This window comes from Mus caroli, unplaced genomic scaffold, assembly GCF_978045245.1.
Source record: "Mus caroli unplaced genomic scaffold, Mus_caroli_1 scaffold_5, whole genome shotgun sequence".
NCBI classification, from domain to species: Eukaryota; Metazoa; Chordata; class Mammalia; order Rodentia; family Muridae; genus Mus; species Mus caroli.
The window spans coordinates 74480198-74507349 of record NW_028227260.1 but is presented as its reverse complement, the minus strand read 5'-3'; the positions used below and the strand labels follow the sequence as shown (position 1 = coordinate 74507349).

The window sequence follows — 27152 nt, the reverse complement described above, 5'->3', positions numbered from 1 at the left end:
CTCCATATTCCCCATTGGTAGGAGTCTTAGTTAGAGGGCCATCCTCATGGTTTCCTGGGAGTTCCATTGTACTAGGTTTGTACCTCATCCCAGAGATGCCCCTGATTCCACTTATCTCTCCCACCCCTCTCTTCCTGCCCCTTCTGCTATTCCTGTCCTCACCCACCTCCAGCCCACTGCAAAAACTATTCTATTTTCCCTTCCCAGGGAGATTCATGTGTCTCCCTTGAGCCCTCCTTGCTTGCTACTTAGCCTCTCTGGGTCTGTGGATTGCAGCATGGTTATCCTTTGCTTTACAGCTCACTTAGAAGTGAGTACATTCCATGTTTGTCTTTCTGGGTCTGGGTACCTCACTCACACACTCATGATTTTTATTTCTAATTTCATCCATTTACCTGCAATTTCATGTTATTATTTTTTCAGTGGCTAAGTAATACTCCATTGTTTGAATGTACCACATTTTCTTTATCCGATCTTTGGTTGAGGGGCATCCAGGCTGTTTCCAGTTTCTGGCTACTAGGAGTAAAACTGCTATGAGCATAGTTGAGCAAGTGTCCTTTGTGGTGGGATGGAGTGTTCTTTGAGGATATGCTAGAAGTGGGATGAGGTAGATCAATTCCCAATTTTCTGAGAAACCACCATGTTGATTTTCAAAGTGGTTGTACAAGTTTTCATTCCCACCAACAATGAAGGAGTGTTCCCCTTGCTCCACATCCTTGCCAGCATCTGCTGTTGCTTGACTTTTTGATCTTAGCCATTCTGACTGGTGTGAGGTGGAATCTCAGGGTCCTTTCTATTTGCATTTCTCTGATGACTAAGGTTGTTGAACATTTCATTAAGTCTTTCTTGGCTATTTGAGATTCCTCCATTGAAAATTCTCTGTTTAGCTCTGTAACCCATATTTTAATTGGATATTTTGGGGTTTTTTGATGTCTAGTTTCTTGAGTTCTTTATATATCTTGGATATTAGCCCTCTGTTAGATATGAAGTTGGTGAAAATCTTTTCCCATTCTATAACAGGCTGCTGATTTGTCCTATTGGCAGTGTCCTTTGCCTTATTGAAGCTTTTGAGTTTCATGAAGTCCCATTAATTAATTGTTGATCCTAGTGCCTGCACTATTAGTGTTCTGTTCAAGGAGTTATTTCTTGTGCCAATGCACTCAAGGCAATTCTTCATCTTCTGTTCTATTAGATTTAGTGTATCCAGTTTTATGTTGAGGTCTTTGATCCACTTGGATTTGAGTTTTGTGCAGATAAATATAGATCTATTGGCATTCTTCTACATACTTGCATCTAGTTAGATCAGCACCATTTGTTGAAGATGCTTTCCTTTTTCCATTGTATAATTTTGGCTTCTTTATCAAGAATGAGGTGTCCCTGAGTGTGTGAATTTACATGCTGGTCTTTCATTTGATTGGGTTGGATTGATCGCGCTGTCTGCTTTTATGCCAATACCATGTGGTTTTGATTACTGTAGGTCTGTAGTAGAGCTTGAGATCAGGGATGGTGATACTCTGGAAGCTCTTGTATTGTACAGGATTATTTTAGTTATTCTGCCGTTTTTGTTTTTCATATGAAGTTGACTATTATTCTTTGAAAATCTGAAAGAATTGTGTTGGAATTTTGATGGAGATTGCATTGAATCTGTAGATTGTTTTTGGTAAGATAGCTATTTTCACTATGTTAATTCTACCAATCCGAGGGAGATCTTTCCATCTTCTGATACCTTTTCCAGTTCCTTTCTTCAAAGATTTTAAGTTCTTGTCATACAGGACTTTCACTTGCTTGTTTAGAGTTACACCAACATATATATATATATGGCTATTGTGAAGGATGTTGTAGTAGGATAGCTGGGCTCTGCTGGTGTCATATTTTCCTGGTTCCTGTTGTGTTCTTACCCTGGCCTCCAGTCATCTGGGGTTGGGATAATTACAGGTTTAGGAACTGGTTTCTGAGTTTATCTTTGTTGCATAGATATTTGGATTTTTTCCCCTTGATTTCTGTTTTCTTTCTAGTCTTCAGGCCTGAGTAGCCTGGGGTTCTTATGACCAAAGTTTCAGGCCTAGTAGAGTATCTATGCTGGGGTTTTGGCAGCCTACATGACCTTTGGGATTTGGGGTGCCAGCATTGCTCATGGGGGGAAGGACCATCTCTGATTATCAAGACTATCAATTTTCTGTCGCTTTTTGGATTTATTTTGGTGTGTGTGTGTGTGTGTGTGTGTGTGTGTCTGTGTGTGTCTGTGTACCTGACTTCAGGTGCCTGTGAGGAAGAGAGGGATTGCATCCTCCTGGAGTTTGACTTACAGGCAGTTATAAGCTACTTGACATAGGTGTTGGGAATTGAACTCTTTCCTCTGCAAGAACAATGTGTACTCTTAATCACTCAGCTATCTCTCCAACTCGTTGATTTTCTTATTTCCCTCAGTCTTAAAAGTGGGTTTTCAAAACCCCATTCTACTTGGACTCTTTGCTTCCTGTGGCAGTAGTAAAGCATTCTGATGAACAGCTTACTGTAGTGAAAGGGACCTTAAAAAGGAGGAAAAAGGCAATAAAACTGAACATAGATCCCTTTGTTTAAAAACTTTAATAGCTGGAGGTATAGCTTAATGGTAGTGTTTGTTGCCCTAGATCCATCCCCAGCACCAAAAGGTGTTAATAATGATAATTTATTCAGTAAGCCCTACTCATTCTATTTCTTTTTATCTTTGTAGGAAATATACTCCCATACTAAACCCAAGGTGGATCACTTTGTCCAGTGGGGAGTAGGTAAGTTGAGTTTTAATTAGGCATAATTGGTTATTTCATCCTATTGAACTATTGTACTAACTTTTTAGGAAATAGGCTCTGGAAATCAGAGTCTTTGACATCATATGGACAAATCTAGAGCTATCTAGATGTTTTCTGGAAGATGATCTGTGTTTGAATTAGGTTTCAGAAGAGTCTTATTTCATGAATCTCTTCAACATTATTAGCATTGTTGGGCTAGCAAGTACTCGTACCTTAGAATTAAAAAAACAAACAAACAAACAAACAAACAAACAAAAAAACAACTCCAGGGCTGGGGATGTAAGTTCCCAGTAGCAGAATGGGATGCATCTTCTTAAGAGTCTTTGTAGTGACTCTGTGTAACTCAGGAGGAAAAAGTCAACCATGTCAAATAACTCTCATCTGTGAGGTCCAGTGCTAAAAACCAAACAACAGCAACAAAATTACAGTGCACTAGAGCTTGCTTACTCCTCACCGGATTTTCTGAATTATACTAATTTGTGAGCTGCCATTAATGGATGTTGCACAGGCCAGGTATGGTGGCACATGCCTTTATTTCTGTCACTGAGGAGGGAGATGGCAATAATGGATCTCTGCTAGTTCAAGGGCACATTTTCTACACAGTGAGATCAAGGGCAGCCAGAACTACATAGAGAGATCTCTGTGTAGTCTAAACAACAACAACAACAACAATAACAATAACAACTTTTTAAAAAAGTGCATAAAATCTAGATGCAGGAAGGAATTCAGCTGGTCTTCCTGGAGAAGCTCTATACCAAACACATAGCTGGCTCAATGTGATCAGTGCTTAGAGACAGGACTCAGGCTTTTCCAGGAAGAATTTTAAACATAGGGAACGCTAAGGATAAGTTGAGAGAGAATGAAGTCATGACCTAGCTTCAAGTCGTTTATTACTTCATCTGGTATTAAACAACTCTTGGCAGTATTCTTTTTTAATTATTAATTTTTAAGGTTAGCATGCAAAGTAATGGGTTTCACCGTGACAACTTCATAGGTATGTGTCATTGTACCTGGTGGTGGTCTTAACAAAGATCTGTTGGATAAGTATCTACTGTTATCACCAAGAGAAGGTAACATATAAGTCTAAGCAATCAACTGTGAGAGAACATATATTCTGTGTGGGGAGACAGAAAACACACACATGAATGATGCAATGCTTAGGGTAAGATAGCAGGGGTGGCACAGAGACTAACTTCTAACTTCTGGTACCTTAGAGAAGGAGGCAGTGTCTGTGCTGATGACTTAGGATGAGCTTTCCTGAGGAGGCAGGCAGTGCCTGAGTGGGCTCCAATCTGCTGTGAGACTGGTTCCATAGAGAGGAGAGGAAAGGAGATAGCACGCAAATCCAAGTCCTAAGACCTGCGTAGGCATGGCAAATAAGGCCATGTGTTGTATTAGTTACTTCCTCAGTAGGCTCACTGTTGTATTTATTTTTAAATTATTAAATTCTATGACCAGCAAGAGTGGCTATTGATTTCTAGCATCAACCTTGTTCTACTTTGCTTTTTATTGTTGTGATAAAACACCATGACCAAAGCAACTTGGGGAGGAAAGGGTTCATTCCAGCTTAACAGTTTACAAGCTACCCTGGAGGGAAGTTAGGGTCGGAACTGAAGCAGAGGCCATGGAGGAGTGCTCCTTACTCACTTGCTCCCCGTAGCTTGCTCAGCCTGAGTTCCTTCCTTTTTCTTTTTCTAACACTAATGCAATTTTATTTTATTTTTTCTTTTGTTGTAAATAGATTTTTTTCACATAATATACCCTGATTACAGTTTTCTCTCCCTCCATTCCTCCCAGTTCCTCCCCACCTCCCTTCTCATCCAGATCCCTTCTCATCCCTTTATGCTTGTCATTAGAAAACAAACAGGATAATATTAAAATATAAGATAAAACAAAAACTAACACATTGGAAATTGACAAGAGAAGCCAACAGAAGGAAAAGAGCCCAAGGGAAGGCACAAGAATCAGAGACCTACTTGTTTGTGCCCTCAGAAATATCTTTAAAAACACTGAGTTGGAAGCCATAATATCTATGCAGAGGACCTGGTGCAGCCCCTTGCAGGCCCTGTGCTTGCTGCCTCAGTCTCTGAGAGTTCATATGAACTTAGTTCATGTTGATTTAGAGGGTCTTGCTTTCTTGGAGTTCTCTGTCTCCTCTGGCTCTTACGTTCTTTCTGCCTCCCCTTTGGTGGGGTTCCTTGAGCCCTGAGATGGGGGATTTGATACAGGCATCCCAGTTAGAACTGAGTGTTCCTAGGTCTCTCATTCGAGGTCTAGCACTCAGGACCACCCTCCCACAGGTGGCTCCACCCCCAAATGGCATGAGCCCTCCCACATCATCAGCATTAATCAAGAAAATGCTCTCAAGACCTGCCTACAAGCAAATTGGATGGAGGCAATTACTCAGTTGAGGTTCCTCTTCCCAGATGACCCTGCTTGTGTCAAGTTGACAAAACCCTAGCCAGCACAAATTTATACTGCAGTTTTCCTTCATTATCCAAACATATTGTTCTTTAGTTCAAATAATGAGTTCAGATGGCAAAGACACTTGGTTTCTGAGTTGAATGTGTTTGGTTCCTGAAAGAATGTATTGCAAAGAATCATATTGTCACAGTTGATGGTGGTGTGTATCTCATCACTCATGGTAAAGCAGGATTGTGAGTCCCAGGCCAGTCTGGGATACAAAGCAAGTTTAAATTCAGCCTGGGCCACACAGCAATGTTGTCTTTAAAAAGTGTGAGCTAGGTTTGGTGATACACACCCGTAATCCCAGCACATGGGAGTGAGGCAGGATGATCATGGGTTCGCTTTATACTAAATGAAAGCAGACTTAAAACAAAACAAAGCAAATACGTACTAACAGGAAGCAAAGGATGCATCGTTGGGGAACATTTGGTACTGTATGTTCTAGTTATGTATGAGACTTTTGCTTTTGGTTTTAATGAACAATTTATGGAGTTATTTCCCAATCTTATTCCATCATAGACAACTATAACTATCTTCAAAATGCGCCTCCTGGATTTTTCCCAAGACTCGGTGTTATTGGTTTTGCTGGTTTTGTTGGACTCCTTTTTGCTAGAGGTAGGTGCAATTTTTTAGGGTTCCCCCCAGAGTCAGTTTATATGGGAGAGATGGGATATATGTGTGGCTCTTTATCCATATTTAATAGCTTTTTAATAAGTTGGTTCCTGAATGTGGACTTCTTAACATAATGATTCATGTGCGTCTTTATCCAGTTACATTTGACTTTAAACATACATAGAAATTTATACTCTTGGTAAGAAAAAGAAATTAGTTATACTTAATAAGCACATTTACTTGTTCAAATATTGCTCTATGGTACAGAAAGAGTAAACTTCTGTTCAAAGTCTTTCACAACTGACAAACTGTAAATGTTCCACTGTTGCCAGGTATGTTGGCACATGTCTTTATTCCCAGCACTATAGAGGTGGAGGCAGAGTTGGAGGCAGCGGCAGGTGGATCTTTGAGTTTGAGGCCAGCCTGGTCTACAAAGTGAGTCCAGGACAGTCAGAGGTCTGTTACTTGGAGAAACAAACAAAAAAAAAATGAAAAAGCCCACAAAACAAACAAACAAACACAAAAGAAAGAAAAGGAAAGCAAAGCAAACCAACCACCCCCCCAAACCACCACCACCAAACCCCCAAACAACAACAATATAACAACAAAAACCAAACCCCAAACTCAAATAACACAAAAGCCTTGTTATGCTCAGGCTATTAATCACAGCAAGCAGGACAGTGCTTTACTCGCGCATTAACTAAATTCTTCACGTGTCACCTCTTCAGTTAGCGACGGTATGAATACTTTAGAAGTGCGTAACATTTACAGTACCTAGTATCTCTGAATATGACCGTAGGGCTGGGGTACATAGCTCAATGACAGAATGCTTTTATGCTTGAGGCCCTGGGCTCAAGCCTAAGCACCAGGAAATATTACTTTATTCTACTGTTATATCACAAAATAATAATGGTGTGAAAAGGCTTCACTCTGAGGAGATTGTTTTTATGATCTAGTTGTAGTTTTACTCATTGTAAAATAAAGATTTATGGGGATAAAATGCAGATATTGCAAAAACTGTGATTAGAAGCTTAGTGCGATAATTCCAGCATCCAAGAGGCTGAGGCACAAGACGACCAATCTGGGCCACATAGTGAGTTCCAGGACAGCCTGGCCTACAGAGTGAGAGTCTCTCAAACAGACAAACAAAGTTCAAACTAGAAATATCCCAGCAAAGAACCTTGTAATCTGACCACCATAAAAGAGACCATAGTTTTATACCGATGGCTCTAATTTTTGAACTCTTCCCTCTTTGTGCATTAGGTGTTATTTTAGAGTCAGGAGGGCACACTGCCCAGGTGATGGCTTTTGTCCACCCGAGGAATAAACTCCTGCATACTTTCCTAGTTGGTTTTCACTTTGTTTCTCCAGACAGTTTATTGGATGGAGTCCACTCTCCTCCCAGTTCTATCCTGTAACCTGCTCTGAGACTAACCCAATTGTTAGTGGACTTTTGTACTCAATATTGAGCTCAATTTCCTGGGCTTTTATGTCACCTTCTCCTTGCCACATTCAGCCATGTTGTTGAATTACATGCTTCCATTGCTTTTTACAAACCGTATGTGTGAGAGACTTCATTCTGGCAGTTTGGATAGCTTGGAGTTCTTTTTCATCCAAACTAGCATGTGGCATTGCAGACGGCAGAGTGGACAGTCAGTCTGGATACTTGTTGCTCCTCCCCCACCTTTTTCATTCTTGGAAAATTTGAAGATCTTCATTGCTCTGAATTTCTATATCATGCTGATGCTTTCAGCCTATAGTGGGACAATTGGCGGGGTGCTTTCTTTAGCTCTGCTTTTTCTATGAGGATTTGCTTTCTTTCTCCCTCCTGAATGCTTTTTGTTAATAATGAGTTCTTTCTAAGTGACTGTAGTGTCTTATGTTTCCTTGCTTGCTTTATTTCATTCTTTATGAATGTTTTTCTTTGCTCATTTCCATGAGGTCTTGTTCTCTGGATGTTACTTTTATATTGCAGGCTCTCCTCCAATGCCTGCTGATCCTTAGTTGTCAAGTCATGTTTCAGAATGAGGCAATTGAAATGCCAGTAAGAACTCAGTGTATAAATGTGGCTTTACAGGCAGGCTTTATAGGCAGGCACATTCTAGGTTAGCTTAAGCCAGATGGGAGCACACTATATTGAGGAGGTCTTTACTCTTAGGCACTAACTGCTGTGAGTGTGTGTGTGTGAGCGTGTGTGAGTGTGTGTGTGTGACATGTGTGGTGCTGGGAAACAACCTGGGACCTCATATGTGCCAGGCAAGTAACTGTTAGGAACACAGCACAGTTAGTTAAGCTTAACTAACTGTGCTGTATTTCTTTAACAGTTGACACTTTTTGTGGTGCTGGGAATGAAACCCAGGGCTTAGTTAAGCTAAGCACTAATCCACCATTGACCCACATCCTTGGCCTGGATGACTTCTTATCTGCCAGTGGCCCCTCTGCACTTTTTCTCTTCCTTATGGCATTTCTGATCTGTATTGTATTCTCTTACTGCTGTTTTAATGAAACCTCAGGAAGGGAAGGAAAGCAGCAATTGTCATTTGTATTTGAATAGGAAGGTGGTCAGTTTGCTTTAAAAAATATCAGTTGTACCACACAGAAAGCAGAGACAGAAAAGTCACAAGTTTAAGACTAGTCTGGGCTACATAGTGAGTTTATCTCCAAATGCAAAACAAAGTAAAAAAAAGAACAAAACAAAACAAAAAAAGCAAGAGGGGATATATAAAAAAAAAGTAGAGGGGATATATACCTGTAGGCCAGCTTAGGCTACAATTAGGCCAGCTTTCATTAATTAATAGTGGCTGTATTGAAATATTTGTTGAGTGAAGGAAGTTAGTCACAAAGAATCATACTTTATATGATTCCATGTATATGAAATTACCAGAGTAGGCAAATCCATTAGAGATCAAAAATAGGTTTCCCTTAGCCTTATGTGTTTGTTGGTAGGGATGGATGATGGTGCTAGCAGGGTCCCTCCCTCCCTTCCTTCCTTCCTTCCTTCCTTCCTTCCTTCCTTCCTTCCTTCCTTCCTTCCTCAGTGCTGGGGATTTCAGGGCTGTGTGCATGCTAAGCATGCTTTACCCTAAATGATGGGGGTTTCTTTTGAGAATAGAGGAATTGATTGGGATGATGGTTGCACAGCTTTGTGAACACACAAAAAGTCGTATTTTGTACTTTAAGTGGGTGAAATATATGAATTATATTGCAAAGCTGTAAAGAAATAGCAATTCATTTTGTTGTATGTACTATTAAGTAATATTTCAATTTAGGGATAATGTATACTTTTAGTATAAATTGTGAGAGAAAGAATATCATATCATCTGATGGTATGTACTACTTTTTATTGATTAGGTTCAAAAATAAAGAAGCTGCTGTATCCTCCTTTTTTCATGGGATTAGGTGCCTCTGTCTATTACCCACAACAAGCCATCACCATTGCCCAGGTGAGTCAGACCCAGGAAGCAAGGCTATTCTTCATTTTTGTGTGAGTGATAGTGTCACGAATTGTTGGGAATGGAGGTTAGTGACAGAGGTGGAAAGTAAATCCTCAAACTCGGTAGAAAGGTTCTAACAGCTTTTTATTCATAAACAGAAATAAACAAATAAATAGTAAAATGGGCCTGCACCCGTTCACACACACTTTTACTCTTCACTAACCTTCCCGTCTGGCTGGCGTAGCCTGGCTCAGTGGCAACGCTTCAGGTGATCCACGACTCTCTCTTCTCTGCTTTTGAATCCTCTGGAGCTGAACTGCGGCCGGCAGTGCAGGCTTATTGTCTGGGTGGGCATCTGTGTGGGTGGCCACATGGGGTCCGCGCAGATTGTCTCTCGAGTGATGTTTCTCTGTTGGGCCCCCGTCAGTTCCCATGGTAGACCGGAGGTTTTTAAACTAAATTCAGCCAATTACAGCTAGGGTGTTTCATACAAGTAGATGGATCACAGTTGGCTGATAACTTGGGTAAGATAGACCATAGGGTTTCCAAACATGCCTTAAGATTGATAGCATCAGCATCTCTGTATTCACCACCAAGGTAGTAGGATGTGATGAAAAGATCTGGAAGTGGAGAATGGTGATGGTTGAACAGTAAGGACACTTTATGCCACTTAATTATATATATTCCTGAAACAGTTAAAATGATACATTTTGTGTTTGTATATATTTTTCTCTTTTAAAATTTTATTTTCTTTAAAAAAATCGTGGCATGCATATCTTATTACCAGAAAACCAAGCCAGAAGAGCCCTAGCTTCCGAAGAGATTTCCTCATCTTGTATTTTGTCATTGAGTTCCATTTTTACAGTTTTACTTTTCTTTCTTAGAAACCTCAAGCTTGGATGGAGCACTTAGCCACTTAAGTTCTGTTCTGTTCAGAGTCTATAGCTAAAAAGAACGTACCCAAATTGGGTATATTGGGACAGGGGAAGTAGTGCCTCAGTGGTAGAACAGTTGTTAAGCATGTGTAGAAGTTCCATGCCCAAACCACAAAAAGGAAAAGAAAGAAAATATCCTCATAGTGATAGAAAACATTTTCCTCTCAGAAATGTGAGATGCCAAGAATAGCAGTATCATGTGTGGTAAATGCTTAACATATCTAACAAGGAGCCCAAGACTCTTAGCATATCAGATATTTTGAGAGCAGTAGGAATAACTGAGGAATATGGCTCGCAGAAATCAGTGCGTTACAGAGATCACTCTTTTCACAAGCGCTGGGGCTACAGACAAATCACTTGGCCTTAGAACCCTTGCAGTCTTCATGTCCTTACTATTCTGTAGGATGGGGATAACTCATGGGAAAGTGTTTGGTAAAAACACCACTAGACAATGATCAATTATAAAAATTAGGAAGAGAATGAGAACTACTTTAAAAAATTGGGGCTGGAGAGATGGCCTTGTGGTAAAGAGCTGTTGTTTCTCATCCAGAAGAAGCACCCACGCCAGGAAGGTCACAGCACCTCCAGTCAAAGAGATCTCAGGCCCTTTTCTGGCCTCCATGTGTCGTTGCATACACATTACAGACATAGAAGTGTACACGAGAACACAACATGAGCACACACATATATTTATATACTTAATACATACACACCATATAAAAACTATTTTGAAGTATTATGGTGTAGAACAATCGGTATTCTTTGTTATACGTAGAACCAATGAATGCAAATTGCTAGAAGCATTTTTTTTTTTTGAAGACTCAATACTTGGGAAAAAAATTCCAGGTATTTGGAGAGATGGCTCAATGGTTAAGAGTACTTGGTTTTTGTTTTTGTGTTTGTTTTTTTTTGTTGTTGTTGTTTTGTTTTGCTTTCTGGATTTTTTGGTAGGTTTGATTCCCAGAAACGCACATGGCAACTCACAACTGTTTGTAATTCCAGTCCCAGATGACCAGATGCCCTCTTATAACCTCCTCAGACCTCCACAGGCACCAAGCACATCTGTGATGCAGTACATACATGCAGGCAGGAAACATGCATGCGCACATGTGTGCGCGTGTGTACACACACACACACACACAGACAGACAGACAGGCAGACACACACACACGCACACACACACACACACACACACACACACACACCAGTAATTCAAGCTAGGTAGCCAAAGATGGGCAAACACATCTTAAGGTCATAACCCCTCTAAGGCCAGGACCTCATGGGATGTTGGAAATATGATATAGATCATGCTACCTACAAAATCCCTATGATAATTAAAAGCTTCATTATGTTTGTGCCTGGGAAAAAATATCTTGATTGTGTTCACATATTTTACATCTAAGTTTTTAAAATGAATGATTTTCATTTTAGCTTGACTTGGTTAGTTGTAATGTACCAGGCTGGGCAGTAGGTGGTTTAGGTAGATGTTTCTTCTTCCTTGTGATTTTAGGAATTCCTCATATCATCAGTGGTCCTACATTTAGCTGAGAAGTTATAACCTTTTGGGAGCTGGGATATAAGTATCAGTAACATGCATAATGCCCCAGATTTGATCATTAGCATCAGTAATAAAAGACATACACATAATTTATAGCCAGTCATCTTAAGAGAAAATTATATGTAACCACACTTTTTCTTATTCTTTTTCTTTTCTTTGGTTTTTCATTTTTTTCTTTTCAATTTTCATTTTTTTATGTTTATGTTATACAGTTCTTTGCTTTTGAGACAGAATTTCACTGTTCATGTTGGCCTTGAGTTTGCAGCAGTCTGCCCGCCTCAGCCTCCTAAGTGCTGACATTAGAGATGTGAGCCTCCAGACTGAGGCAGAATTCCCATTGCTTTTTCTTTAGAGACTGAAGCCAAGATGTTTCCTAGGCAAGTGCTCTACCACTGAACTATACTCCAAGCATATTATGCAGGTTTAAGGGATATGTCCCAAGATTTTCTGTAGTAGTTACACACACACACACACACACCACACTCCCTTCCCCACAACAGTCAAATGCAGTACTTTTGGAAATGGGAGCAAAGAAATTCTCTTTTTTATCATTCACAAATGAATCATTTCTCAATCTTTTCTGTTTGTGTTTCCAGATCACTGGGGAGAAGTTATATGACTGGGGATTACGAGGCTACATAGTTGTAGAAGATTTGTGGAAGCAAAATTTTCAGAAGGTGAGAAGCATTTTCATTTTGTTCTTTTTGGTTTAAATTGAAATACATGGTTCTTCTAAGGTTTTGTAAAATACTTAAATCACCCTATTCCTTCAATTGTTTCTTCTGTTGGCTTTTAGTTTCTACTGTCCTTTTTGGAAGAACAGTAGAATATCTGAGTATTTGGTTATTAACAATAGGTTAAAAAATGGTGACCAAAAAAGGCATCTCAATATAGCCTTAGACTGCAATTTCTCTTCTGTTCTATATATAGTTTCCTCAGAGTATACTGTATTATCTAAAAGTTGGACTGTAAATGGATTCAAGGCCAGTGAGATGGCTCAGTGGGTAGAGATGTGTCTCCTTCCAAGTCTGATGACTTGAGTTTGGTCCTATGGTGGAAAGAGAAAACTGATTTCCACAAGTTTTCCTCTAACTTCCACATACACTCTGTGGTATGTGCATTCTTGTTATGTACAAACCCATGTAAATAAATGTGATTAAACAAACTTACTTGGGGCTGGAGGGATGGCTCAGTGGTTAAAAGCACTGTCCAGAAGACCTGGGTTAGATTGCTTAACAACTGCCTGTCACTCCATTTTGAGGAAATCTGCCTCTTCTGGCCTCCAAACAAACAAAACCCCAACCTAGCCTTTAGTCTCACAACTCACAGCAGCCCCTCTCCCCTTACCTGCTGGCCCCAGCATCACAAGTGCTCTGATAACGTGTGAACCACCAGGGCTGGCTAAACTAACTCCTAAGAGGGAAATTCTGCATCTGTATCACATGTCACCTGGCAGTCCTTTTAAAAAAAATAGACCTGGTTTTATTTTCACTCTGACAATTTCTTTGGAAGCCTTTTTTACTTGTTTAAAAAACTCCTTTAAAAGCATATGCCAAAACTTTATATGGGAAAGGAATTAAAATGTCAGAAAAAAACTACATGTCTCTAGAAAGAATCATGAAAAATGAGACCAAATTAGTATCTACTACTCATTAGGCTGTGGTGTAGCTACAGACTAGGGCATCCTACCTTTAGAGGAGGATCTTGTAGGAGCCTGTGTGCGTAACGGGTCACTGTGATGTCTGTAGATGTGCATACTGACCAGAGCAAAGGTTGGTGTCACTGGGAAACACCTTTGTCTGGCTGTTCAGAGAATTTATCTCAATGCAGGACTGGTTGGAACACATTAAACAGACCAACATTTTGTGGTAACAGGAACCCAGGAATTAAAAAAAAATGATAAAACCTCAGTCATTTAAATTTATCCATAGATTTTTTTGCATGTCTTTTTGGAGTCAGGTGGTAAAGATTTCTAGGTAGTTTATTAGTTGGGGCTACAGAGATGGCTCAGTGGTAGAGAGCACTGGATGTAGAGTCAGTTCCCACGTGATAGTTCGTACCTCTCTGTGACTCCAACTGCAGGTGCTCCAGATCCCTCTTGTGGTCTCTGTGAGTGCCAAGCATGTAAGTGGTAAACAGACATACATGTAGGGAAATACCCATCCACAAAGAATAAAAATTCATTAAGTAGTTCATTATTTATGGGTTTACGTTTACGTTTCTGTTTTGTCTGTTATATCTCTACCTTCTTCAAAGTTAATGGGGACGTCATAGTGTTCCTCCATGTATTTACCCAGCAAGCATACTTCTCCTGATGGCTATTCTCAACAAGAGGAAACAAAGTTGACATTGAGTACGTTAGATGTTTACCTCAAGGTTTAGGTGCGGATAGTAGGAGGCCATCTCAGGCAGACTCAGATCTTACAAATTACTTGGTAACGAAGTGTCTCTTTGCTGATGGCATGTTATGACTGCTCCCTCCTCCAGCACCTTGTTGGCTTTCATGGTTTTCAGAGGTCTTTTGATTTTTCTTAACTACAGGTACATTTTTATTAGCTATTTCATCAAAAACTAATTATAACCAAGTAGAAGGGCAGCCTGGTTTAAGGCTATTTACAGTTGAGAGTAAATGGAAAACAGAAAAAATATGGTTTACCTCTTAATTGATTACCTACTTCTTTTCGTTGTGCACACTAATCATACAGCAGAGGGTTTCTTTTAATTTACTACTACTACTGCTACTACTACTACCATTTTATATGAGTATGAGTGTTTTGCCTGCATGTATGTGTGCGCCACATGCATGCCTGGTGACCAGGGAAGCCAGAAGAGGGTGTTGGATCCCTTAGAGTTACAGTCAGCTGTGAGCCTCCGTGTGGGTGCTGGGAAATGGAATCTGAGTTCTCTGCTGTAGCAGCTCTTACGTTAGCTCCATTCATTGTTTTTTAATTGAGAGCAAAGAATTAAGCCATGTTGGAATAGGACTCTTTGGGGGCCCTGAAGCTGAATATATTCTCTTCATTGAATATCAAATAATTAAATATATATCAGATAGGGCTGGTGAGATGGCTCAGCAGGTAAGAGCACCCGACTATTCTTCCGAAGGTCCTGAGTTCAAATCCCAGCAACCACATGGTGGCTCACAACCATCCCTAACGAGATCTGACTCCCTCTTCTGGTGTGTTGGAAGACAGCTACAGTGCACTTACATATGAAAAATAAATCTTTAAAAAATATATATCAGATAACTCATGATATAGTAAAGGGGGATGAAGTATATAACTGAAACACAAAATAAAATAAATCATAAATGCCAGAAGAAAGGCACAGACAAAAGCAAGAGAGCCTGGCTTTTTTAAGGGAACCAGGGGACACTTCATAAAAGGAGACTTGCCTTTTACTTATTTACAAGTTAGTTTTGTTGTTTTGGTTTTTCGAGGGAGGGTTTCTCTGTATAGCTCTGGCTGTCCTGGAACTCACTTTGTAGACCAGGCTGGCCTTGAGCTCAGAAATCCACCTGCCTCTGCCTCCCAAGTGCTGGGATTAAAGGCGTGTGCCACCACTGCCTGGCTAGAAAAGTTTTAAAACTATAGATCAGATGCAAAATTGGAGCTGTACACTTAGGTTTACTGATTAGCATCTGCTATGTTGTCTTACCATCTTTTAATACATGCATTTTGTTCATACACATAGACGCACACACACACACACACACACATATATTCCTTTATGGAACCGTTTGAAAGTTCTAGCTATTCATTATACTTTCCATACATCATATATAATTCAGTATGTATTCCCAAGGAGCAAGGAGGTTCATTTATATATGAATATCAATGATAATATCACACCCAGGAAAGCTCTTTCATTGTTGACAGTGATAATATCTAATACATATCCCACACTCAGATTTCTCTAGTTTCCCCTACTAAACAGCTTTTAACCTTTTACAACCATCTAAGAACCTTTTTTATAGCTAAGTGAATTATTAAAAAGCAAACACTTATAAATCATGATCTAAGATGAAAAATAGAATCACCAGCTTCCCGCTTAACCCTCCCTGTAGCTGATCTGAGGTACTGCCCTGTCCATCTCTTTAAAAGCAGCTGCTATCCTGGATTTTATTGTATAAAATCCAGCTATATATTTATAGCTTTCTCATTTTGTTTTTGAGACGGTCTTACTGTATAACTCAGGTGGCCCTAATTTTTGGGACCTACCTACCTCAGTCTCATCATGGTAGGAGCCATGATGCCTGCCTACCTTTCTTTATGATTTTATCACCTTAGTACTTAAGCCCGCCCCATCTGTGTGTTTATGTGTGTGTATCTATCTGTCCTGTCCTGTCGGTCGGTCGGTCTGTCTGTCTGTCTGTCTGTCTGTCTCTCTCTCTCTCTCTCTCTCCTTCCTTCTCTCTCCTTCTCTCCGAGGTCTTGCTATGTAACTCTGGCAGGCCTGGATTTCGCTATATTGACCAGACTGCCCTTGAACTCAGAGGTCTGCCTGCCTCTACCTCCCGAGTACGAGGATTAAAGACATTGTACAGTCATGTCAATTTTTTTTTTTACTTCTAACTACCTCTTTTTTTCCCCCATCTTAATATTCTTAATTTATAAGCCCTTTTTTGTCTTTTTATGTTTTGTTATTTTTATATAGTCTGGTGTATTTGACTAATGGCATTTTTTTGTTTGTTTGTTTGTTTTTTGAGACAGGGTTTCTCTGTGCAGTCCTGGCTGCCCTGGAACTCACTCTGTAGAAACCAGACTGACCTCAAACTCAGAAATCCACCTGCTTCTGCCTCCCAAGTGCTAGTATTACAGGCATGTGCCACCATTGCCTGGCCTGGCCAATGGCATTTTTATCAGGTATTTTGCTGATTGCATACATAGTTAGCAGTTCTTTGTAGTGCCTGCAGAAGGACAAGCTAATTCAAAGGCTTCTTGGTTTGTTTCATATTTGATCCTTTGATAAGCTCTGTGTGGGCACATACGTCTATTTGTGTGTGTGTGTGTGTGTGTGTGTGTGTGTGTGTGTGTGTGTAGTCTTGCTGGGCAGTCCAGAGTATCTTTGAAGTTAGGATCTTCTGCTTCATTCTTAGGAGTGCTGGGATTAAAGATGTGCACCAACAAGTGTGGCTGTTGTCTTTTGTTGATGACCAGAAATTCTTTACATAGTTGACTTGTTGATCTTCTCTATAATTCTCTTATTTTAGAAATTTAATAAGAGTGTGGGTATTTGATTGTTACTCTGAAACCTTTTCAAAATAATCCCAGCCTCAGCTCTGAGGATCACAGGTAGAGGCTAATTTCAAGTATCAGGCAGATAGCTCTTTCTACGATGGTCTTACTTTCTAATCTGGCTGGCCTGGAATTCGTGATTGCTTTTGTGGCTCAGCTTCCCACTTTTGGGATCATATGTGTGACTACTACTCTCTCTTCTAGAGTCCCTTATAATTTGCTAAATACAACCATCTTCCCAGTAAATATCAGTTTTGCTTTTCATAGATTTTTAAAATCTGCAACAAGTTACTTTCAACTGAGTGTTATAGGCCAAAAAGAATTATTATTTAGAGGTCAGAAAAGCATAGAAACACAAGCTTTTCTCAACATGAAAACTGAGCAGAGCAGAACTTCTCAAGTTGAGCTTTAGTTTTGAGTCTGGCCGTTGCTGGCTCAGCAGGAGAACCAAGGGGACTAGCAGCCACCACCCTGAGTACACATTGCTTATTCTCTGCCTCCATTCTAGATTTCTCAGCTCTCCAAACCGAAGCTAAGTTGAGAGTAACTTATGTGCTCTTAAAGGATTTGCCAGTCATAGAAGCTCATATACCGTGTGGTTCCATTTTATGTGAGATATGTGGAGTTACCAAGCTCATAGAAGCAAAGATTGACTGATGGTGGTTGCCAGGGGTGAAGGAGGAAGAAGTGGGGAGTTGCTAATTGATGGTAGAAAGTTTCAGAAAAGATGAATAAGTTCTGAAGGTCTGCTTTTCAACCTTAAAATAAAGAAATATCATTACCTTGTTCCGTTATTTCTTATAGCCTTATATAAGAGAAATGACACATTCAGGACGATTTTAGCTTCATGGAAAAGCTAACACATGGTCCTTACATTCCTTTTAATTTTATATGGTAGGAACAGTAAATGACCTACCCTCTTAACAAATATGTCCTCATATGTCATGCTGGCTGCATGCATGCTAGATAAGTAATACTCTTGGCTCTTAGCAGATTTTGAAGTTTATAATACAATATCATCTCCGATTGCCACTCAAGCTGAAGACTATCTCTGCACAGTATCTTCTGTACTTTGGTCAGAAGTACAACAGGAAATCAAGGCGTCAGCAGGGCTGCATTCCTCTCCAGAGGCCCTTGAACAGAGTTTCGTGTTCACCTTAGGTTGACAGAATTTACTTCCTGCTGTCGTAAACCAAAGCCTGTTTTGCTGCTGGGCAAGTGAGGCTGACCCTTTCCTTTGTCTTTGAAGCCAGCAACACAGGTCTTCTTTTTTAAGCCTCTTCTTTCTGACCCCCTTGTTTTGTCTCCTTCTTAATCTCTATTAACTCTTCAAATTCAACTGGGCCCATTCACACAATCCAAGCACTAACAGAAGACAATGCCATTCCTTTAGTGCTGTCCATCTGGCTTCTTTTATTTTAATTTGGGACTGGGTTTCTCACCAGGCCTGGGATTTTCCAAGTAGGCTAGGCTTGCTGGCCTCTGAGCCACCTTCCCACTTCTGAGATAACAAGCACATACCACTATGCCTGTATTTTTTTTTTTTTTTAAATATGGGGTTTGGGAATCAAACTCACAAATTCATGCCTGCACACTAAGTTGTGTCTAGACCTAGGATGCTCACATTTTAGGAGGATGCAATTCTTCCACTGTTTGGCTGGCTGCATTAGTTACTTATTACTGTCATCAAGTACCTGATGAGGGGCACCTTAAGGGGGAGAGGGTTTATTTGGGGTCCTGGCTTGAAGGTGTAGTCCATTATGGTTGGAAAGGCATGGTGATAGAAATGGCTATCAGCTGTGGCTTCTCATTTCCTCACATCTCAACAGAACAGGAAGCAGAGAGCAGGAAATATTGGTGGTCCACTCACTTTCTGCTTTAGTCTGGGACCTGAGACCATGACCGTGGGATGATGCTACCCACACTCAGGGTTGGTCTTCCTTCCTTCCTCAGTTAAACTGCTCTGGAAACACCTGTGTCTCCTAGGTGATTCCAAATCCAGTTAAGTTGACAATAAAGATTAACCATCACACTGGCACCCCCCCCTTTACATAACACTGCATAGTAATTAGGAACCAATGGATTGATTTTTCGAAAATGTTTTCAGTTGTGCTAACAAATTATTTGTGTTCATAGACATGGTTAGGATATATTGAAAATATGCATTTAAATTAGATTATGGGGAAAATTATTTTTTTTTCTTAAACTTTCTCTAAAAATGCAAACAGATTTTTGGCCTGTGAGAATGTTGTTTCCTTTGAGATCATGGTGCTGTATCAAGACAGCTCTTAATTTGTAATGTGGTTGTAAGTGAGTGGGTCCAGTATTTTTGTAGTGAGATTTTGGTTCTGATTTGTTTTGCTATAAGTGATATGTATCTAAATACAGCCACATTCTTGGCAACAGAACTGGTTTTCTCAATCAGTATAATGGAATGCTTTGCCTGCCTATTTTCTTCATCCGAATGATTTTTTTGAAAAGCTTGTACATTTAGCATCTTATTTATTTTTGAGGTTTAGAAATGGATAGGTATAGACAGCAGAATATCTAAGGTTATCATTAGATAGACTTGGAAATTATTAAGTTAATTGAAATGTAAATGTATCTAGTTAGGTGGGAAGCCACATTGCTTTTATGGCAGACCCAGTAGTCAGCTATGGCTATCTTATTTTCATAACCTTCTTTTTATGTCTTTTTTTTTTTTTAAAGAATCAGTCACCCGACCTTCCGTTCTTTGAGACTGTGTATGTTGACCAGACTGACCATAAGCACACAGTCTTCCTTCTTCTACCTCTCACGTGCTTGGTCCTAGTCCTCGCTAGATCCCTCATTTCTATGTTATTCCACTTATTTATTCACCAAACCTTTGGATGCTGTGTGGTGGGAGGTTCCAGATATGTATATGCTCATAAGGATTGTGAGACTCATAAGGTTAATGAAAGACTCAAACATGGAGGAAATAATGCAAATCAGAAGGAAGGTGGGAATAGTGAAAGTGAACCAAGGTTCTAATATAACCTAAATTGAAGGGCAAGGTACAAAGAAAATCTTGAGAAAAGGACAAATGAGTGTTTTGCGAGGCAAAGATTGGGGTTGGCTATTCTAGGACAAGGCGTACATTTACCAGCAGAAGAGCCCAATGGGTTGTGGTGAGGTGTGTGTTCACATGGGCAGGGCTGGGGTGAGGACTGACCTTTTTGGAAAGGAGCAGCACTAGGTCTTGTAGAGTTCCATCAGTCAGGCTTCGAGCAATGCATATATATATGGTCTTGTTCCCCAGAACTCCATCATAAAGTGATGTGCTATGTATAGGGTGCCATATAATTATATTAGCATCCAAACTAGGAGTCTCTTGTGAATAAGACAGGGCAGAGTTAATTATGCTGGTATAATAGGAATAAAGAAATACATAGAGAATAGTTCTGAACCACTCCAATACACTTTATAGTTGTCTAGAAGCCACGCTGAGTAGTGACAGCCAGTCACATGTCTTGCTTTCTCATCCCCTCTTCCTTCACCCATGAGTGCTGATGAGAGAGAGAGAAGCCATCAGGGACCCCTGCACTAAGTCTGGTCTGCAAAAGCACATCTCATGGTCTGTCCAGCCGCAACCTAGAGTTCTTCAGACTGCCAATTCCTGAGTTTTGATCTTTGATATCCAAGGAGATCTTAATAGAATTTCAGAATTTAAGTCTTAAAAACATACAGGAAAGCTTTGACACATGAATTTTCCTTACTGGAAATGCTTTTACGCTTCTTCTCATGGATGACATGACCTAGTTATATGTTCTCCAAGAATGGCCAGGCAGAATCTGTGTGGTCCAATTTAAACCTCTTTGAGAGTATACATTTAGTGATTTGGCCCTTGTGGATAATGCAAGAAGCTTTCTAATGTCTGTCAAGCCCTCTATAGCAGTGATAGTGGCATGCAGTAATAAATCTAACTTCTAGGAACTAAGAAATCTTTTTACTATTGATTTGATTTTGTTTTTATGGAATCAACTGTTTGGCTGAATCTATAGAATAATAATTACTGTAGCTTTTTTTCTGTCTCCTGTGCCCAAGTTACTTTCCACAACAGGGCACTGAAGGAAACTGACTAATCCTTTCAGCTTACTGAGAAATGGGTCATCCCCTTTTCTTACCACCTTTAACATCTCTAACTGCAACCCCAGCTAAGAATTTGGTATCTTCCAGGCCTTCCTTTGACACCCTACCTCAATAAAATGGCTTGGCCATCTCCCAAGAAAGTAATATTTCATGTTTCTATTCTGCCAAGTACTGAAGGCACTTTGAAATGTTTCACTATTTCTTTTCAACTTGTATTAAAGCTCTCAATTTTGTTTTACAAGCCAGGAAATGTGAAGAATTCACCTGGAAATAAATAGAAAACTCCATGCTCTGCCCATTTTAATCAGGTAAAGAATAAAAATAACGACGACGACGACGACGACGACGACAACAACAACAACAAAACTCTGGTTATTTTCAGCATTGTTAATGCTAGCTGAAATAATTTATTGTTAATTAGCTAATTAGAACATTTCATCTTGATGTGGAAACATAAGGCTCATATTTATTTTTTTTTTAAATTTCTGGCTCTATGTGCCATGGCTTATTTAATTGTCTGTGTTTCTTTCTGAAAAGTACCAGGTTTTTTAGATAAGCTAGAACCAGACAGGTTAGAAACTCGATGTAATTTCTTTTTTGGTCTTATGTTCAGTGTACCATTACTCTTCATCTGTTTGCTTAATATTTATTTACCAAGCACCAGCTAAGTACAAAAACATTAATTATACTACTATTTTGTATATATATTAAAGTTATGTAATAGATCTTATGATTTCCTGATAGTTAGCAAATTATATGGAATTAAAAATTAACCTAGATATTCAGCTGTGTGAAAGTAGTTTAGTTGTGATATATTTATAAATCTATAAGATTAATATTTATAAAGAGGATTGTTATTATTATAATTGCATGGGAACATGTACCAATTGCTTTTTGTGTAGTACTGGGATTGAACCCAGGGCTTCATACGTGCTATGCAAGCACATTATCCACTCCAAGCTATACCTGTAGCCCTTACTTCCCTTTTTATTTTCTAGATTCATTTTTGTAAAGATGCTCAGACTGGTCTTATATTTTATATCTTTTAGCTTCAGCTTCTGAGTAGCTAGGAGGACAGGCCCAGAGCCACCATTATTAAATAGAGAAGGAAGGCAATATGATATTTTGTTAGTGCAGGAGGTATAATAGAACATCTAAATGTGTATTTTTATTTGTAACTTTATATTTTTTCATATTTCTGCAGTGAATATGAGTTTTCTTTTATGCCCAGTGTGTGTGTGTGTGTGTGTGGCATTGGGGATTGAATCCAAGGCTTCACACATGCCCAGCAAGCATTCTACCAGTTAACTACAACTCTAGCCTATCTTACAATTGTGTATCACAGGTACTATTTAAAGTTCACAAAACTCTTCAGTTTGAGGTTTTTCTTTCTCAACTATCTCCATGTTTTTAGAGAGCCGGTGAGTCATATCATTTGGAATTTGAGACTGTCCAGTGCAACCCCCGGCCTTCAGCAGAATCCTCGGATCCTCCTCCTGTTACCCCTTTTACATCTCCATTGTTAGGAAACACCCCACAGGGCAGCTGGCTTTGGGCAGTTTTGATATTTTTGTAAGTTTTGCTTATAGTAAGCAAAAGATAATTCCTTGTGACTCCTGGGGTGGTCCTTGTTCTGGTTGACGGCTCACAGAGAGCAAATCCAGTCCCCCTTTGACATTTATACTAATGCAAAGTCAGTAGTTCTCTGCTGGGATACAAATAATTTCATAACTAACAATAAGATCTTGTTAAAAGGCAAGGGTCCAGGCTCTACCCCAGGATCAGCATTTCTGGGGATATAGCAACAGAAGGGAGACTAGAAAGTGAACTTTCAGAGAGCCATACAGGTCCTTTAGAGACTTTACATAGAATGTGTCTGTATTTCTCTATAGGGGCAAGACTTAACAAAGAGAGTAGATATTCATTTCAGTGTTGAGAGATATTCTAGACCAGGCTTCAACTTACTGTATATACAACCTTGATTTTTAGTCCTGAATTTTTAGAACTTTATTGGAGGTGTAGTTTTTAACTATAAAAGCAATAGGGGGCTAGGTAGATGGCCCAGTCGAAGCAGGAGGACCAGAATTTGGATCCTAGCACCCATGTAAAAGCTAGGTATGGTGGCATGTGCCTAGAATCCCAGCACTGGGGAGGAGATGGAGAGCTTCTTAAAGAATTAGGGCTGCTTGATCTAGCCAAATCAGTGAGCTCCAGGTTCACTGAGTGTCTCAAAAGTAAGGTAGAGAGAGATTCAGGAAGATAGCCAAGGTCAGCCTCCGGCCAACAGGCACATGTGCACCTGCATTCTGCATTCACACCTGTGTGAACACATACACACATACATACATACATACAATGCACAAATAAAATAAAAATAGGGTATGTTGGTTGTAGCTATTGTTTTGGAAGGTAAAGATAGAACCTGGGACTTTACACATGGTAGACAAGCACTCTGTCTTTGACTATACCCCACCCCTAACTAAACATTTAAAAAACTTGCCTGGTCACTATTCCTCTCCCAGAGATAGTTTCTGTTCCTCATTTGGTACATTAGACTTTTTAGTATCTATATATTTAAATAGATAATACACATTTGCATACTTTGGTTTTTTGACAAAATGAGATAATTTTCTTTATATCATTTTACAAGTACACAGAAAACTCCATGAAGTATGTATAATTTTTTCATCATACCAAAAGAAACTAACAGTAATTCCTTAGTATCCTTTAATAATAGTGTATAGATTTTCCTGTTTGTCTCAGCAATACCTTTATTGTTTTTTGAGACACAGCCTTACTATGTGGTCCATGCAGGTCTTGGACTTGTGATCTTTCTGCCTCAGCTTCCTGATTGCTGGGGATATAGCCACACTGACCTGTCAGTAGTAACTTTGTAGTTGGTTTATCTGAACCAGGACTCAAATTGTCTCTCACATTTTAGTGAGTAAGTCTCTTGATTGTCTTTTAAATGTAGTATTTTCCTGTTCTTCATTTATTCATTGAAGAACTTGGTGTTTTGGGTGTTCAATTTGCCATGTTCTGGTGGTATCTAAATTTATCCATGATAGTGTGAGCTCCTCGTCTCCTTCGTTCCTTCTTCTCTGTATTTTCTGTGTAGTTGACAGTTGGATGTAAAGCTTGATCAGATTTAGCCTCCAGGTTTTGTTAAAATACCTCATAGACAGCACTGTTTAGGCGTTTTGAAGAAATGAATGAATGAAGTTGTTTCTTCAGCTTAATTTCCTGTGTATGTTCTCTATTAGTACTTGTAGATCTATTTTGCCCCTTCTTTGTTTATGTAGCTAGTCCCTAGTCTATACTTTTACCATGGCTTATTTTTATTTTATTTTTTATTTTTAATTCATTCTCTTATATGTTAAACCCCAAGTAGTTTTCCCTCTCTCTTCTCCTCCCAGATCCTACCCCCTAACTCCTCTCCCCATCCACACCTCTGCCATTTCTTTTCAGAAAAGGGCAGGCCTCCCAGGGATATCAGCCAAACATGGTACCCACTGTTGGGAGTCTCACAGAAAAGAGCTACATAGGTATAACATATATGCAGAAGGCCTAGGTCAGACCCATACAGGCTCCCTGATTTTTGGTTCAATCTCAGTGGGCTCCTGTGTGTTCAGGTCTGTTGATTCTGTGGGTTTTCTTGTGTGTCCTTGATTCTTCTGGCCCCTATAATCTTTCCTCCCCTTCTTTCACAGGATTTACTGAGTTCTGCCCAATGGTTGGCTGTGGGTCTCTACCTCTGTTTCCATCAGTCCTGGATGTGTATCATTGCTTACTTAATCCTTGTTGATATAGGTTGCTTCCAGTGTTTAACAAAACAGTAAATCTATTACATTCTTAGAGAAGCAAAAAAGGTTAATAAACTGAGAGAGAACAATTAGCTAGTTGTTTGATTTTTTAAAAGAATTTTTGATTTTATATTAAAAGATCAAGAGAATAGTCAACCACTGGCTTCTAAGGCTAGATGCTCAGTGCTAGAGAACTTGCTTAACATGTATGAGGCCCTGGGTTTAATTCCCAGCACATAAACATATTTATAAACTTCCAGTTGTGGAGCACATTCATCAAATATGAAGGAAAAGACAATCTGGAGAAGACTAAGCTTGGCTTGGATGTGTGAGTTTGCGTGTTTCATTCTTGGAAGGAAGGCTATGAGATAAAGGGAGGTGTGAGGAAAGACATCGAGCTGTCTGAGGATGATGTAATTATATTTTCCTCCCGCTGCTACATGGAAGTATGTCTTGGGCTTCAGAGGACAAGAAGTGCATAATATTTGCTGTACCAATTAGGCATGAACTTAGCATCACCCACCCACCTCACTATGCTTGGGTACTCAGCCAGGTGAAAGTATGAATGCACTGTGGATGGAACACATCCTTAGTCTTAGTTCACTCATCTGCAGCATCTGCAGCGTTTGCTAGCTCGTTCTCTCTATGGCAATGAAATGGTAATGTCAAAACAATATATTGTCTATTTAAGTTTAAATCAATTTCAAAATGCATAATTTTAGAGTCATTTTTATTTTCCTGGGTACAACTAACTTATATTTTTCTTTCTTTTTTTTAGTTATAGGTAAACATTGGAAACTCCAGACAGTAAATCAGTATTTCTACAGACAAATGGCGAAATCAGTATTGGATATAGTAAACTGGCTTTCTTCAGGAAAAACAACACTAAGCCTTTTTGCTCTTTTGGGTGATGCCATATTACAGGCCAACTAATCTGCAATCTTTCACATGGAAATAATGTACAAGCCTTAGAACTCCTCATTCTTATACCACTATTTATGTACATAATTAAACTCCAGATTCCAACCAAGCTGGCCTGCTTTCTTTACTGATGAGTAACAGTTTAAGTGAGCGTCTGCACTGCTTATCCATATGGTCTATGTGTACACATGGTTATCGTGAGAGGCTCATTTCTCTCATGCACACATATGCAGTGTATGGTGGATGTGTGTGCACATGGGCGTGTGTGCTAAAGACAGTATTTTGATTTTTTTAAGGGTTAGTTTTTATCTTATTTGCTTCACTGTGAGATCTTTTTGTTTGCTTGCTTATTTTCAAGGTCGTATTTTAATTACACCATTTCTTGCTTCCCTTTCCTCCCTCGAAACATTCATATATACTCCTCCCTGCTCTTTTTTACATGTATGGCCTCTTTTGCCATCAATTGTTATTGCATGCATGCAATCAGTATCTCCTGTTCACTCTGTGCAATGTTACTTGTATATATGTTTTCAGGGCTGACTTTATAGCACTGGATAACCAGTTGGTGTGCTCTTCCCTGGCAGTATTTGCTCTTTAGGGCAGCAGCAGTTGGCAGTCAGCAGACTGGACCCTACAACCCAGAAGTGGGGAGAGGAGCTTAGAGATGATGCCTCAGAAACCAACGAAGGAACAAACTCAACTGTGGTGGTTTGAATGAGAGGGGCCCAGTTTGGTCATATGTTTAAATGCTTGGTCCCCAGTTAATGGAACTGTTTGGGAAAGAGTAAGAGGTGTGGCCTTGTTGGAGGAGGTGTATCACTGGGGGTGGGCTTTGAGGTTTCAAAAGCCTATGCTAGGCTGTCTTGTTTGCTTTCTCTGACTGTGGGTCAGGATGGAAAGCTCTTAACTACTGCTCTGGTGCCATGCTCGTCTGTTTCAGCTCCTTCTCCAGCACCGTGTCTGCCTGCACACTGCCATACTTCCCGCCTTGATGATAATGGACTAAACCCCTGAACCTGTAAGCCAGCCCCCAGTTAAATGCTTTCCTGTATAGGGTTGTCTTGGTCTTAATAGCTCTTCACAGCAATAGAACAATAAGTAAGACACTAACACATTCAGAAACTAGTAGCAATGACTTTTATTGTGTCATTGCCTCCTAGTTTGTATAGGTCTTCCAGTTCTTGAATGCCAGGGAGAAATGTTCATGTCTGGTGGGGCAATGAATGGTGATGCTATGTATACTGGCTTCCTGTCTGTGGCTTGCCTCTTTTGTGGTTCCTCAGTGCC

At 39.7% G+C, this 27152-nt stretch overlaps 1 protein-coding gene across 2 annotated transcripts in view; it reads left to right on the top strand.

Moving 5' to 3' along the window:
* Nucleotides 1-25974, top strand: part of Apoo (apolipoprotein O) — a 43906-nt gene extending 17932 nt beyond the window's left edge. For both annotated transcript variants that reach the window (XM_021153436.1, XM_029473540.2), the window contains exons 4-9: nt 2714-2768; nt 5775-5870; nt 9219-9310; nt 12391-12471; nt 21384-21449; nt 25723-25974. In XM_021153436.1, the coding sequence (XP_021009095.1) occupies nt 2714-2768; nt 5775-5870; nt 9219-9310; nt 12391-12471; nt 21384-21419 (360 nt within the window). In that variant the 3' untranslated portion in view covers nt 21420-21449; nt 25723-25974. The remainder of the gene's footprint in view (nt 1-2713; nt 2769-5774; nt 5871-9218; nt 9311-12390; nt 12472-21383; nt 21450-25722) is intronic.
* Nucleotides 25975-27152: the final 1178 nt, after the last annotated feature.